At 43.3% G+C, this 16,494-nt stretch overlaps 1 protein-coding gene across 11 annotated transcripts in view; it reads right to left on the bottom strand.

Annotated features, from left to right (window-relative positions):
* The window catches only part of GREB1 (growth regulating estrogen receptor binding 1), a 168,547-nt gene that overhangs the window by 43,791 nt on the left and 108,262 nt on the right, over positions 1 to 16,494 (bottom strand). For 10 of the 11 annotated variants that reach the window (XM_050950525.1, XM_050950526.1, XM_050950532.1 and 7 more), the window contains 8 exons: positions 15,666 to 15,788; positions 14,874 to 15,011; positions 12,620 to 12,805; positions 10,163 to 10,513; positions 5,191 to 5,319; positions 2,703 to 2,828; positions 2,029 to 2,226; positions 1,768 to 1,948 (listed from right to left, as the gene is read on the bottom strand). In XM_050950525.1, the coding sequence (XP_050806482.1) occupies positions 1,768 to 1,948; positions 2,029 to 2,226; positions 2,703 to 2,828; positions 5,191 to 5,319; positions 10,163 to 10,513; positions 12,620 to 12,805; positions 14,874 to 15,011; positions 15,666 to 15,788 (1,432 nt within the window). The remainder of the gene's footprint in view (positions 1 to 1,767; positions 1,949 to 2,028; positions 2,227 to 2,702; positions 2,829 to 5,190; positions 5,320 to 10,162; positions 10,514 to 12,619; positions 12,806 to 14,873; positions 15,012 to 15,665; positions 15,789 to 16,494) is intronic. The other variant, XM_050950529.1, reaches the window with a different exon arrangement.

Here is a 16,494-nt window from a genome sequence, read left to right as displayed (position 1 = left end):
CTTATAGAAAAAGACCTTCTAAAAATGTCAAAATGTATTACTGGCATGCGAAAGCTTAAATTAGAGTGAATAAATGAAGACTTGGCACACCACTTCTGAAAGGTTGCCAAGCCCTGCACTATAACCTCAGTTCTTTTTCAGCAGTACTACTGCCTACCCAGTTATTCTCAATTTGATTTTTCCTTCTTAAGTGAAGTACTTTGAACTTGCTGTTATTAAATTTCATTCTGTTGATTTCAGACCAATTTTCCAATTTGTCAAGATCATTTTGAATTCTAAACCTGTCCTGAAAAGTGCTTGCAACCCCTCCCAGCTTGGTGTCATCTGAAAATTTCGTAAGCATACTCTCCACTCCATTATCCACGTCATTCATCAAAATATTGACTAGTACTGGACTCTGGACAGACCTCTGGGGAACCCCACTATATATGTTCTCCCAATTTGACAGCAAACCATTGATAACTATTCTTTGAGTACAGTTTTTCAACTAGCTGCACATCAAACTTACAGTAATTTCATCTAGATCCATTTTCCTAGTTTACTAAAAGAAAGTCATGTGAGATTGTGTCAAAAGCCTTACTAAAATCAAGATATATCAAGTCTACAGCTTCCTCCATCCACTAAGCCAGTAACCCTGTCAACAAATACATGGGAGGCGTCAGTAAAACAGAACAAATGTGACAACCATATAATGCCACCAGGAAAACCCTTTCGTGATACATTTGTTCTTGATAAATCCATATTGGCTCTTACTTATGACCCTATTATCCTCTAGGTACATACAAATTGACTGATTGTTTAATAATTTGCTCCAATATCTTTGCAGGTGTCAAAGTTAGGCTGACTGGTCTAATTCCCAGGGTCATCTTTGTTCCCCATACTAAAGTTAAGTGCTATGTCTTCCTTCCTCTTGTCCACTGGGATCTCACCCATCCGCCATTAAATTATGATTGGTATAATAAGTTGGCAGGGAAGCTGAATTTCATTTTTGTGAAAATTTTCAATGTTTTGGAAAAATGTTCATCCTGAATCAGGACAAACTGTCAAAACCTTGGCATTCCTTACAGAAGTGAAAATGCCATCTTTTTTATTTTAGAAACACTGACATATTCCTGCAGTGAGAGCATTTTGGTATTTCTGAAATATACCCTCTGATTCTGAAATTCCCCGCCAGGCATGTTGCTGAAGAGCTGGGAGCCCAGGTTCCCCAAGGAGCTGAGGATGTGAGTGGGCGACCTGGCAGAAACCACAGAACATTCTGATTTTGACAAGATTGGCATTTTTCAACTGAAAAAAAAAACACACCATCAGAAAAATTTCCAACTTGCTCTAGTAATAAGCAGCCAGCACATCATACCAACTGCCCAGCCACTGTGGAGTTTCTGCAGGCACTGAAGCAGAGGGGCATTTGAAAGAGGGATGTGAAGGTGGATATTGTGGTGGCTTTACACATATTTACACAGAGTTCCTCCAATACATAAGGGACAGCCTGACAGAATGCATGAAGGTACTTGTGGGAAAATGTAACTGATGGACAATGAAGGCTGGCATTGATGGTTCGATAAGGCATAAGAGATGATAGGCAGGTAGATAACCAAGGGCTTTAAAAGGAAGTGTTTATGTTTGATGCATAGAAAGGCAAAGCCAGCGGAGGGATGCATACAAAGGGGTGACATAGCTGAAGCAATGATCCAAGAATACAAACAATAACAACAATAATTAATAATAATCTCTCTAAAAATGGCCTAGGAATGAAGCTGTTCTTACCTCACAAGATCCCAGTGTGCATGATCATGGATTAGTACAAACAGTGTATGTGGACTCTGCATAGAGTTTTGCAAAAACACTTTAAATTTAATCTGGGCCTCTGCATCCAGCTTCACAACATATTGTTCCATCCTCTGCTTTGTAAGGTGCTCCTTTTCTAAGCCAAGTTCTACTAAAACACCTAAAGAAATGGAACAGGGGTCAGATGCGGCTAACAATTTCCTGAACATATATAAAATAAGTCTAGCTAATAATGAGCACCTGAATGCCAGAGGTGAAACAGTGTCTGCTGATATGTCACTTCAGAGGGAGGAACACAAATCAGAAAATCAACTTTCTCAAAGGAACCCAAATCAAGATTTTGAGTGCTGGAGTCAGCAATTGAGCAAATGTGAGACAGCAATTTCTGAGCCACCGCTAGCTGGAATGGACGAATCTGATGCCGTTCAACATTATAACCTGGAAAGAGGCAAAAATCTGTTCAGCTGAATGACTGAAGCCTAATCTTATACAAATTCTCCCTAAAAGTCTGGCAATCTTTAAAATAGTTTGCTTACTGAGTTAGGACTCTGCTTTCATAAAAGCTAAAGGGGCATCCAAAAAACCTTTGTGAAATTGTGTATTTGCATAATTGTGGACCACCATCTTTTAATCCTATGAGTCTCAAACTCCTCAGGGCTGAAGCTCAGCTGCTGCAGAGCTAAGGTCCAACCTTAAGGTTGAGAGACAAGGAGATACACAGGAAGGAAGTGGAACTTCCAACCATGCAAACTTGGAGGACCGAAACAAGAGGAGTTTCTGTTAACCTGAGTTTGGGACTCTGCAAAGGGATAAGGCTCTGCCCACATGGATCCAACTGCAGGATTAGGGCCTAAGTTTGTCTTGAAGGAGAGAGACCCTCCTCTGCTACATCTTCAGACACCTTCATTACTTACTTGTGCACACAGCTGCTCCAGTTATATCCAATGCTGTTGGCTTATTCACTGAAGCAGAAAGAGATGAAGACCTCTGGCCTTGGTTTTCTTGATAAAACTTGTCCAGCAGAACTTCAATGTCACCATCTACCACATTGAAAGGACAGTGGATATTAGTATCCATTGTACACAATTAAACTCTTCTCTGAATGGCTCCCATAGTCATAACAGAACCAAATGAACACCCAGGGCAAAGAAACTATGGGCCAGTTTTTCCTCTCACTTCTACCAGTGTAAATCAGGACTAACCTCATTGAAGTCAATGGAATTACACTAATAGAAAATGGATGTAAGAGACAGGAGAACCAGGCCCTATGTTAATGGAACCTACGTCAATTATATTTCTGTGTCATCCCACAGGAAAAGGATAGGTAGGTCCCAGCCACAGTGTAAGGGATACATTTAAAAATAAAAGAATGTCATTAGATAAGATTCCCTGCAAAGCACAAGACTTAATACAATGTTAAATTAAAAAATCAACAGACAATCCCTAGCTCTTTTATACAGTGTTTCTCATCTGAAGATATGAATGTGCTTAATAAAGGACGTCAGTATCATTAAACTCACTTTACAGATGGGGAAACTGAGGCAGGGAGTGGTGAAGTGACTTGCCCAAGGTTATCTAGCAGTACAGTAGGGAATAGAACCCAGGTCTTAAAAGTCCCAGTCCAGAGCTTTAGCCCTTCCTCCCTATTTAGGCAGTGTGGCCAAATGGATAGAAAGCCATAGTAGACTGAAAAATGGAATACTCAGAAACAAGGGAGCACAACAGAAGGTTGTACACTCAATCTTAACTCTGCCATCTTGGGTTTATGTCTTAAAATATGCTCTTTTTATATCATTGTAATTTATTTGTTAAATAAAATATAAAACAAATCTGAATTGCTTATAAAACCTTACTTTTAGTTCAGTCACTACAGACTTAGTTTGATTTCTAAATCCCAGTGAGTGATGTTTACAAAGTAAATTCTGCAGCCCCTGTAAGCCTGCAATATGAGATTCTCTAGCTATACATAAGGCAAAAACCAGACATATTTTACTGAATAGTGCCACTGTATTTCATGGTATATCCATCCACATAAGGATCCTCCTTACAACCTGTTTGGTCTTGTTGAAAGATATACAGGACATAGCGTTAGCACTGAGTACTCAGTTTGCTCAGCACTTGTGCAGAGACACATTAGTACACCCAGAGTGAGCTGAGCATGGTCAGGCTCTAGATTCTTAACTGCAATCTAGTCAGTGAACATGATGTGCATGGAAGCTATTCTGAGGATTTTCAGTAACTCTTACTGCCCAAGGAAAAGAAGCACCTTAGTACTTGTGAGTCATCTTTAACAGAAAATGGGGACAGAGGCAGCCACCGACATAGAAATGTGTCTGACAGTTCTAAGAAAACAGAATCACTCTCAAATGGCTAGTTGATGGCTTGTGACTAGAGCTAGGCAAAAAAAAATTTGACAAATAGTAAATTTGCTAAAAAAAATGCATTTCTTGGGGCACTTAAATTATTCACAAATTCAGGTCAAATTTGGCAAATAGTTTTGGCCAAAAAAAAACCTCACAAACTTTTTTGAAAAAAATCAAAACAGTTCATACTGACCATTTCAAAACAAAACATATTTGACTTTTTTTTTCAAAATGACATTTTGAAATTTAGCTATATTCACTTTTTAAAAAGAAAAAGGAGAAAAATCACCAAAAATGAAACAAAGGAAAAATCAAAACCATTCAATTTTATTTATTTTTTTCTTATTTCATTTCAAGTGTTTCTCAATCCAAGATTATGTTTTACTTGTTTGTCTATTTTTTGGTTTTTGTTTCAGTGATAAAACCCAAAATAATTAATTTCAAACCATTTTCTTTGGCTAAGCCCTCAAACCAAAAAATCCCTCATTCACTCAGCTCTGCTCATGATGTACGCAGGACACACTGTTCTTGCCAGCTCCCCTGCCTGCAGCACCAGCTCCCCTCCATCTACTTCACCTTACTGAATTGCAAGTGGAAAGGAGCCATGATCAGCAGCCCTACTGGTGACTCAGTACTACTCTCTCTCTTTTAGCGGGCTCAGGATTGAATGCATGCTGAGGTGTAGAAGAGGAGTACTCAAATTCTCCTCTTAATCTGAGTGTGTTCATTAGTATCAACGGAAATTATGTGCATGCATCAAACGCATTTACCCATCAATGTGTCTGTGCTGTGCAGTCAGAAATAGAACACAACTATACATTCATGCATTTTTATTACAATATAGGCATTTATAAATTGAGGCATTCCAGGAGAATTTCTTAAGGAGAGACCAAATGTATGTTCCCAGATCTTTCTTGTCTCGTTTGTATGTATTCTTATTATATACCCTGTTCCTAAAAAGTGATGAGCTCCTGCAGTTGCCACTGACTTACAAAGATCAGGCTCTTAGAACTGTGTCTATTTATGGTATGTTATGTACCTGGACAAAGGGTGCTAAAAAAAGAGCCCAATGTTTCCACTTTCCCAGTAACTAGTTGATAGTTAACTTCTTTCTGATACTCTGCTGGGGTAAGCATGCTCTCAGACAGTACTCGTGCCTGGTACTTCCCTAAAAGACAAAAAATACGTTCTTTTTAATTTGAATTTCAATTTTGAATTCACTTCAAATTAAAATCAAAATTCTCTACTTAATTGATAAAATTACTATAACAATACCTATCAAAAGGCATATTCCCCCAAAACAAAAGTAACAGAAATCAGCATCTTTCTCTCTCACCTCCCCAAACAAACAGTTTTATGCTCCCCCCTCTATTTTATCTTTTGTCTCAGGAAGTATGTTTGCAAAGCAATATATAGAAACGACAGTACAAAAACAGTCTTGGATTTGTCATTCATCTGAGCCATACTGCTTTCAAAATGAACTCTTAGATCTTAGTTATTTCATTGACATTCAAACCCATTATTCTGAGTAAAGCTGTAGAGTGCCAAGAATTCTTGCCAACAGTATCAGCATAGCCTATACAGGACATCGGCTGTCTTCGGGAGAACAAAAAGAAAAAACATCCTTGTGAAAGTAAGAACATGCTCAAACCTCTCCTTTGTGGAGATATTCCAGTCAAACACAGAAGTAGGACTGTATAAAAGACAGTTGCTCACCTTTGTAACTGTTGTCTTCGAGATGTGTTGCTCATATCCATTCCAATTAGGTGTACACGCGCCGCGTGCACGTTCGCCAGAAGATTTTTACCCTAGCAACACTTGGTGGGTAGGCTGGGTCGCCCCCTGGAGTGGCGCCACTACGGCGGTGAATATATACCCCTGCCGACCCAACGGCCCTTCAGTTCCTTCTTGCCGGCTACTCCGACAGAGAGGAAGGAGGGCGGGTTTGGAATGGATATGAACAACACATCTTGAAGAACAACAGTTACAAAGGTGAGTAACCGTCTTTTCTTCTTCAAGTGCTTGCTCATATCGATTCCAATTAGGTGACTCCCAAAGCTTACCTAGGCGGTGGGGTCGGAGTGAGATGTTGCAGAATGTAACACTGCTGAACCAAATGCCGCGTCATCTCTGGATTGTTGTACCAACGTGTAGTGTGATGCGAAGGTGTGGACCGAGGACCAGGTAGCTGCACGACATATCTCCTGGATGGGTACATGAGTCAGGAAGGCGGCAGATGAAGCGTGAGCCCTAGTAGAATGTACAGTGAGGTGGCTCATCGGAACATGAGCTAAGTCATAGCAGGTGCAGATGCACGACATCACCCAAGATGAAATCCTCTTGTAGGAGATGGGTAGGCCCTTCATTCTATCTGCTACCATGATGAAGAGTTGGGGTGTTTTACGAAAGGGCTTTGTTCACTCAATATAAAACGAGAGAGCCCTACGGACGTCTAGGGAGTGCAGTTGCTGCTCTCGGTGTGATGAGTGTGGCTTCGGGAAGAAGTCCGGAAGGAGGATATCTTGATTGATATGGAAGGCCGATACCACTTTAGGGAGGAAGGCCGGATGTGGTTGCAGCTGTACCTTGTCCTTGTGAAACACTGTATACGGGGGGGTCGACCGTGAGAGCCTGAAGTTCAGAGACTCGTCTTGCCGATGTAATGGCTATGAGGAATGCTGTCTTCCAGGACAGGTACAGCAGCAAGCAAGTTGCCAGCTGCTCAAAGAGAGGAGCCATAAGTTTGGCTAGAACTAGGTTGAGGTCCCAGGTTGGGGCGGGGCGGCGGACCTGTGAGTATAAACGTTCCAAGCCCTTGAGGAACCTCAAAACCATGGGGTGAGAGAAAACCGAGAGCCGTTCTCCCCTGGGTGGAAGGGAGAGATGGCTGCCAAGTGCACCTTTATTGATGAAACCGCTAGGCCGTGTTGTTTTAGGGACCAGAGGTAGTCCAAGATGGTAGGAACTGGTGCCTCGGTAGGAACAGCGTTACACTGCTCGCACCAGCAGGAGAAACGCCTCCACGTGGCCATATATGTTAACCTAGTGGAAGGTTTCCTATTATCCAGGAGTACTTGTTGTACTGAGGCAGAGCAGCGTAAACTCGGACCGGCTTAACCATGCAGCAACCATGCTGTAAGGTGAAGAGACTTCAGGTCTGAGTGGTGAAGTCTGCCGTGGTCCTGAGTTATGAGATCCGGTCAAAGAGGTAGGGGGATTGGGTTGGCCAGCGAGAGGTCGAGCAACGTGGTGTACCAGTGTTGCCTTGGCCACGCTGGAACAATCAAGATCAGGTGGGCTCTGTCTCTGCGGAGCTTGAGCAGGACCCTGTGGACCACCAGGAATGGTGGAAAGGCGTAAAGGAGATGGCTTGTCCACGGTATCAGGAATGCATCTGATAGAGAGCCCGGGGAGTGACCCTGGAAGGAGCAGAACACATGGCATTTCCTGTTCTCGCGGGAGGCAAAGAGGTCTATGCTGGGAGAACCCCACTTCCGGAAAACAGAATGGATAACATCCGGACGAATGGACCACTCGTGAGACAGGAAGGATCTGCTGAGGTGATCCGCCAGAGTGTTCTGAACCCCTTGGAGAAAAGACGCTACCAGGTCGATCGAGTGGGCTATGCAAAAGTCCCAGAGCTGGATGGCTTCCTGACAAAGGGGGGAGTAACGTGTGTCGCCCTGCTTGTTTATGTAAAACATGGCCGTTGTGTTGTCTGTGAACACTGAGACACAAACGGCCTTGTATATGCTCTTGAAACGCCCGGCACGCGAGGCGGACTGCCCTCAAGTCCTGTTCATTGATGTGCAAGGTCAGTTCTTGAGTTGACCAAAGGCCTTGAGTGCAGAGATCCTCGAGGTGGGCTCCCCAACCCAGAGATGACACATCCGTGGTCAGGGCCATTCAAGGTTGAGGCGGGTGGAAAGGCATCCCTGCGCAGACCAGGGCGGGCGACAGCCACCAGTTCAGGGAGTTTATGATGCTGGGGGGGTGGGATCATGAGGATCATGTCTATGCTGTCTCTGCCCGGGTGGTATACCGAGTTGAGCCAAGTTTGAAGGGGACGGAGGAGTAGTCTGGTGTGTTTGGTCATGAATGTTCAGGCCGCCACATGATCTAGGAAGCCGAGACAAGTGCGAGCCAACGTTGTCGGGAAGTTTTGCAGGTCTTGGATAATTGATACCATCGCCTGAAACCGGGGCTGTGGTAAGCAGGCTCTGGCTAGAGTGGAGTCCAGGATGGCCCCAGTGAAGTCTATTCTCTGAGTGGGAACCAGAGTGGATTTTTCTGTATTGATCATCAGGCCTAGTTGCCTGAACAGATCCTTAATGATGCCCACATGATGGGTGACTTGTGTCTCGGAGGTCCCTCAAATGAGCCAATTGTCGAGATATGGGAAGACGTGCACTCGATGACGATGGAGAGAGGCGGCGACTACAGCCATACATTTTGTGAATACTCGTGGGGCCACAGAAAGGCCAAACGGAAGGACTATAAATGGAAAATGTTGATGGTTGACCACAAAACAGAGGTACCGTCTGTGTCGTGGGTAAATAGCGATGTGAAAATACGCAACCTTCATATTGAGGGCAGCATACCAGTCTCCGGGATCCAAGGATGGGATGATGGTCCCCAGGGATACCATGCGGAACTTCAACTTTATCATGAATTTGTTGAGTCCTCGCAGGTCTAGGATAGCTCTCAGACCTCCCTTTGCTTTGGGGATTAGGAAATAGTGTGAATAAAATGCCTTGCCCCTCGAGTCTTTCGGTACCTCCTCTATAGCTCCCATGGTTAGGAGCATCCCTACCTCTTGCAAGAGGAATTTCTCGTGAGAAGGGTCCTTGAAGAGGGACGAGGATGGGGGGTGTGGAGGGCAAAATAAATTGGAGGTGGTATCGCAATTATACCATGCGTAGGACCCAACGATCCGATGTTTGAGTTGGGCCCACGCAGGGAGGAAATGGGAGAGGCGGTTGTAAAAAGGCGGAAAAGGATCCTGGGAAAGAACTGGTAAGTTGTCCTCAGGCGTCCCTTCAAAAGTTCAGTTTGGGTCCCGCGGATGGTTTGGGGGCGCCCTGATTTTGACCCTCTTGGGGCTCAGTCTGCCTTCTGCAATTCCCCTGGCCGCGTCTTCTGCCGAAGTCCTGTCGCGGCCTAGATGGGTGGTAAGCGCGCTGAGGCTGAGGACGGAAGGACCTGCGCTGAGTCACTGGGGTGTGCATTCCCAGCGAGCGCATGATCACCCTGTTGCGCTCGGTGCCGAGGGCGTAGGACTAAGAGCTGCCTCCATCAGGAGCTGTTTGAGGCGAAAGTCCCGCTCTTTCTTCGTCCTCGGCTTAAAGGCCTTACAGATCCAGCACTTATCTGAGAGATGGGATTCCCCAAGGCACTTAAGGCAGGAGTTGTAATTCACGATCCCCTCGCAACTATATACACTACATATATTATAGAAACGACTAAAACTAACTACAACTATAGAGATTATAACTATATACACAACTATTAATAAGAAACTACGAGTAACTAGGGAAGCGGAGATCAGCTAAGCCGCGCTCCACTGTTCCAACGACCGACACGGATGGTAAGAAGGAACTGAAGGGCCGTTGGGTCGGCAGGGGTATATATTCACCGCCATAGCAGTGTCACTCCAGGGGGCGACCCATTCGACCCACCGAGTGTTGCTAGGGTAAAAATCTTCCGGCGAACGTGCACGCGGCGCGTGCACACCTAATTGGAATCAATATGAGCAAGCACTCAAAGAAGAACTACATTTTCAATGAGGCTTCGACCCAACCTCAAAATTTGCATGTGCACTAGTGTGCATGCGCAAAACCCTCCTTTGCATTCACCAACAGGCAATGTTAGCAAGTAGCATGGGTAAGGGCACCAATACACAAGCAAGGGCGTGCAAGGGCATGCAAGCAAGTTAACTCAACTAACTTTTCAGAACAGAAAATGATGGAATTTTCCAGGCTTGTCCCAAGATTTTTCCCTATGGATCTCACCTGTTACCGCAATGCAGGAATCTAATGCTCTGTTTCTGCAAGCACATATGATCACCACATAGTTCGTCTTCACTAGCTTCCCTTCAATGAGCAACTTAAACATTTCTGAAAGTCCCTCTGCAAGAGAGTAACTGCACTCGATGATATGGACACTGTCATTGCAAGAGCTGGCTGCCAACCCTGCTAGCCAGGGAAGCTGGGCCGATGTCATTGGTGCAATCTGGCTGGGAACCGGAGGGAAAGCCTGTGGAATGGCCTGTTGATACTGACGGATTTCAGAGAGGTGCGACTCCCGCCATGAGCGCATGAATATTTGTTCCAAATCCTCAATCAAAGGGACCTGGTCTGGAGCTAAAGAAACAGCAGCATTAGAGGCCCATTATAAATGACTTGCAAATGACGTCAAACTAAAAATCAAGCACCTCCCCTCTGAAAAATACAGCAAATTAAAATTCTTTGAGGACTGATTTTTCTCTGGTTTTACACACACAACTCCATTGTCTTCACTGGCGTTACAGATGGTTTCCATCAGAATCAGGCTCTTTGCCCATATAAAAGATTTAGGGCCAGATTCCGGTCCACATTGCAGCCCCTTTGCGTCACCATGTAAAGCTTCCCTAACTGGGAGCATAACATTCCCTCAGCACTGGGAAATCCCTAACTGGCTAAGACTCTACATCAACACTTTTCCAGCGTCCCACCGGTGTACCGGGTGTATCAGGGCATGGCTTGGTGGGGAAGGGAGGGCATGGCTAGTGTTTGAGAGATGTTATGCTCAATGTAAGTTAAAGCAAATCTCAGCACAGTTTAAAGTCAGGCCTCAGCAGCCCTAGCAGTCAGTGGGAGCAAATCTGCCATATAGCCACTTTTGTTCCATCCTTGGTTCCTACACAGAGCATACGTCTCCTGGACCCAAACATCCGGGTTCTTTACCATTTCAACAATGACTTTTTGGACCACTGCTGGAATGCAAAATGGATATTTCATTTATTTTAAAGCCAGAAAGGATAATTATGATCAACTAATATGACATTCTATATATGGAGTATAAGGTAGATAGAAAGCTGGCTAGATCATCGGGTTCAACAGGTAGTGATCAATGGCTCCATGTCTCGTTGGCAGCTGGTATCAACCAGAGTGCCCCAAAAGGTCAGTCCTGGGGCCAGTTTTGTTCAATATCTTTATTAATGATCTGGAGGATGGTGTGGATTGCACCCTCATCAAGTTTTCAGATAACACTAACTGGGAGGAGTGGTAAATATGCTGGAGGGTAGGGATAAGATACAGAGGGACCTAGACAAATTGGAGGATTGGGCCAAAAGAAATCTGATGAGGTTCAACAAGGAAAAATACAGACTCCTGCACTTAGGACAGAAGAATCCCATACACTGCTACAGATTAGGGACCAAGTGGCTAGGCAGCAGCTCTGCAGAAAGGGACCTGGGAGTTACAGTGGACGAGAAGCTGGATAGGAGTCAACAGTGTGCCCTTGTTGCCAAGAAGTCTAACGGCATTTTGGGCTGTATAAGTAGGGGCATTGCCAGCAGATCGAGGGATGTGATCATTCCCCTCTATTCAGCATTGGTGAGGCTTCAGCTGGAATAGTGTGTCCAGTTTTGGGCCCATACTACAAGAGGATGTGGAAAAATTGGAAAGAGTCCAGCTGAGGGCAACACAAATGATTAGGGGGCTGAAGAACATGACTTATGAGAAGAGGCTGAGGGAATTGGGATTGTTTAGTCTGCAGAAGAGAAGAATGAGGGGGGATTTGATAGCTGCTTTCAACTATCTGAAAGGGGGTTCCAAAGACGATGGATCTAGACTGTTCTCAGTGTTACCAGATGACTGAACAAGGAGTAATGGTTTTAGTTGCAGTGAGGGAGGTTTAGGTTGGATATTAGGAAAAACTTTTTCACTAGGAGGATTGTGAAACACTGGAATGGGTTACCTAGGAACGTGGTGAAATCTCCTTCCTTAGAGGTTTTTAAGTCAGGCTTGACAAAGCCCTGTTTGGGATGATTTAGTTGGGGATTGGTCCTGCTTTGAGCAGGGAGTGGCACTAGATGACCTCCTCAGGTTCCTTCCAATCCTGATTTCTATGATTCTATGATAACACAAGTGACAGAATTTCACCCAGTGATTCCATCCAGCCCAACAGATATCATTGAACTAGAGTACATCTTTCCCAAAGATATCCAATCCTGATTTAAGAGTCCATGAACATTTTTGGCAGTCCTGATTTCAACGGGAGACAGAACTTACCAAGGACTTAATCCCAGCACATCTCAGTATTTGGCCCTATATTTTTTTAAAACCCAGCAATCAACTCTTTCACTACGGCAGGAGCTCCTTTAGTTAATCTAAAAAGCACTTAGTCTAAGAAATCTTAGTCTTTACTCAACAATAGCAAAATGTAATAATTCTAGTCCAAGATTCTACACGTGTAAAAAAACTCACCTAGTTGAACAAGGTAGTAGACGGTTAGTAAAAGCTGCATTTCCTCTGAAATAGGCTGTATTGTAGAGGCACCGTACTGTTCATAAGCCCTAGATATGGACTGTGAATTTCTGTAGCAGGTGTACAAAAGAGGGCTGACTATAATGTCATTAAGGTTCCCACAAAGATAAGGGAAGTTCCCATGACCTGTAATATAAACAATATTTGCACTTGTCAGATAAATTTAATTTAATAATTCACTATGCAGCCATCAAACAGGTCACTAACACTTTAAATGGTAACAGCTCAAATAATATTTCAGTGCTCGGGGGAGTCAGCGAAAGAGATTAAATGCAGTAGGTGATGCCATGTCTAATACCCTGGCTCCATGTGTTGTGTCCCCATAATGACTAGCTCTATTCTAGACAGCTGCTATACCGTGATCATCACCACAGAAGCCAAGTGCCTTGCAGGAGCACATTAAGCAATGTAAATAACATCAGCCACATGTGCTGTGGCTCATCCTCTCATCTCTTCCAAGGGGAACAACTGTGTGTGGAGTGGTTTGTTTTGGTAGGGTTTTCTGTTTGGTTGGATTTTGCTGGGGGAGGGGTTGTTGGGGTTTTTTGTACATGCTGTTTTGTGTTTAGTTAGAGAAGGCCAGTCAAGGTGCACCTTGCATTTGGAGTGGACGGTGATGAGGTTTGTGATGATCCTTAGTTCCTGTGGGAGTTCATTCCACAGTCTCAGACCAGCCTCCAACAAAGCTCTATCACCTGCAGAGATGAGCTTTACCCTAGCTCCCTCATACCAGATGAGCAGAGAAGTCGCCCATGGTCTTCATCCCAGAGCTTTAGGTGATCTTCCTGATATGCTGGGAACAAGCTACTGAGCACCTTAAAGATAAGGACTGAGAACATTCCACGTAGAGAATAAGAAGTTAAGGGTATTACCAGCTAATGGAGGTAGCTCAAGTGGTAGATGCTTGTATTTTAGAGGCTGAAAGTCCTAGGTTCAATCCCTACTCAGGGAAGCAAAGTTGTTACAAAGTGAAGTCCCACATGCAGAACAGAACTGTTGATTTCAGATGCTCAGAAGGAACTTCCCCTGAGAGAAGAAGAGTATTGCACGTTGACTTAGGGCTTGTCTACACAGTGCGCTGGTGTGCAACACACTAGTGTGCACTTACTGTGTGTACCCATGCGCACACTCAGGGTACCTTAGTGTGTGCTGATGTAGTCCCATTTCAAACAGTACTGCATCAGTGCACACTAGGGAACTTTCAGTGTGTGCCAGCAGGGTCCATATGGAGTTGTGTGTGACACACTGGTGTGTACTACATTTTACATCCCAGCTGGTGTGTACTAACTCTAAAGCTATGTCTACACAGCAATTAAACACCTACAGCTGGCCCATGTCAGCTGGCTCTAGCTACGGGACTGTTTAACTGCAATGTAAACATTCAGGCTCTGGCTGGAGCCCAAACTCTGGGACCCCCTGAGGGAGTAAGGTCCAAAAGTACAGATTCCAGCCTGAGCCTGAACATCTACACAGCAGTTTTTAGTCCTGTAGCACAAGCCCCATGAGCCCAGGTCAGCTGACCTGGGCCAGCCGTGGCCATACCATGAGTCTTTTATTCAGTGTAGATGTACCCCAGGTGTATCATGGCTGCTCCCCAAAGATGATAACACCCTACTACTTAGCCAGCATTTTACATGAATAGACTGTGCGAGCTTTACATCTGTCCCTCACAATGCACCAAAGCTGCAATAATTTCATATACTCCCCCATCCCAACCCAAACAAAGACTACAGGTGTTCCTAAAGTACCTGATAGAACTGTGATGTAGATAATGTCTACTTTAGTCTAGACTGAAATGTAAACACAGAGTACTCATCACAAATTTAAATCTACAAAGTCCAAAGCACTAATTTATGGCCTTACACTCCTTAATTGTTGACCAATCTTGTTCCTATTGCATTAAATGGGAATTAAGCATTTGATTTGCATGGGAGCAGGATTACAACCTTGAGCTCTTTGGAGCTTTGCTTTTTGTTTTAGGTTTTTTTGAGGGGTGGGTTGATTGGTTGGGTTTTTTCTTATAATTATCAAGTTAATTAATGTTTGTACATGTAAAATCCTATACAAGTTTGTTCTCAAAATACATTAAATTGCCTTTAAGCCTGCGTCCAGTGTGTTTAAAATTTCTTCCCTAAATTATAAAAGCAGGCCAATATCTTTGCATGTCTCTTACACACATGGATAGTTTTTTTACCTTTAAATATAACTGGTTTTGCTTTACATATTTTCAGCAAGTTATCAGGAACAGAAACTGGTTCTCCAGAGGCCACCATTGGAGAAGAGACTGGTCCCACCAGAGTAGAATGTGTCAAACATGATAGGCCTCCCACATCTAAGAATTAATTCATAATGTTAATGAATTATCATATTGATGCAAATAAATTCAGAACGTTGTTTTTCTTGATGAAGAGTATTAAACACTAACAGCATCTGCATTCAAGATCAATGTTCCATTCTTTTTACAACTACAAAACAAATGACTCATGAAATGCTAATAAAGCTTATATTTATTATGCTGGCTTCCTTGGAGTAATAATTACATTTCCAAGCCCTTGAGTATCACACATGTCTAAAGATTGCAAAATGAGCATAAAAAACAACATGCTGGCATGAGTTCAATAATATGGACAGGCGTGGCTTTATCAACAGCAAACATGTATGATTTGCATTTTTCCACTATAGTAACATATTCAGGGATTCCAAGGGAATGTTCTTGCTATAAATACCTAATGAGGGAAATTAAAAATCACCAAAATGTATCATTTTTTTCAATGTCCCATTTTTGACAGCAGTCATACTCCAAACAGGAGATAAAAAGACTATTTCAAAGAAAGCTAGTAGATTACAAGGCTGATTTCAAAGCAGTTAGATGCTGAGGCATTTTTCAAAATCATCTGAGGCACCTAGATGGATCTTTCGGCTCCTAAATACTTTGTGAAATCTCACCCATCACTCATTATCTTTTAGACAAAACAATTCAACTTACCATTTTTATTTCTATTTGGAGTCTGCAGGTTAGGCTGCAAGTTCCAAGTTTCAGTCGATGATGGTGACTCTGGAGACCATCCCTTGTGGCGCTTTTTAGGAGGCCCTGGATTTGTTAAAGTGCCTGGGTAATATTAATACATCAGAAAATTATTAATATGCAAAATGGAGGAATATTTTTAACTTGTTAAATCACATGCATGACAGTCCAACATGGTATTTGATAGACAAGCCCTATATACACGTTAATTATTGTACTAGTTTGCCTCAAACATGCACACAGACTCGCTAGTCTGTATATGACCTTTATTTTACTGTACTGTGTTACACCTTAATAATTTCAACTCTCCAGGGCAGGGACATGTGATTCATGGTAGCACAGTTCATCTATTTTACAGCACTGTGAGTTCTGGGAAAACGATACTAGTATAGCATTAATATGTTCTTACCCTGGAAGCAAGAACATATATGTTTTATTCCTTGTATGTCCAGATACAACACTTAAAATGAGAAGATTTAGCAATTAGGAGACATTCGATAAAATTTGACAAAGTGCATTCAGAGACTTAGGAATCTAAATCCCATTGAAACATTATGGTACTTAGGAGCTTTTGAAAACATTACCCACCATCATTATTTTTGCCACCCCATACTGGTTATCAGCTCTATTTCTCTGATATTCAAGGTTGGCAGCCGTAGAGACTCAGCAGCTGGCTCCGGCACCTTTGTTTGTACTACCAATCACCATGTTGAGCCACTTCTCTGCTGAAGTTACTGGTCTTTGATTTCCTGTGTTTTCCTGTGCATTTCTGCAAATTTCCAGAATGGTG

The sequence above is a fragment of the Gopherus flavomarginatus genome, chromosome 4 (genome assembly GCF_025201925.1).
Source record: "Gopherus flavomarginatus isolate rGopFla2 chromosome 4, rGopFla2.mat.asm, whole genome shotgun sequence".
Classification (NCBI taxonomy): Eukaryota; Metazoa; Chordata; order Testudines; family Testudinidae; genus Gopherus; species Gopherus flavomarginatus.
Note: the sequence above shows the minus strand (reverse complement) of the source record. Positions and strands in the feature narration are given on the sequence as shown.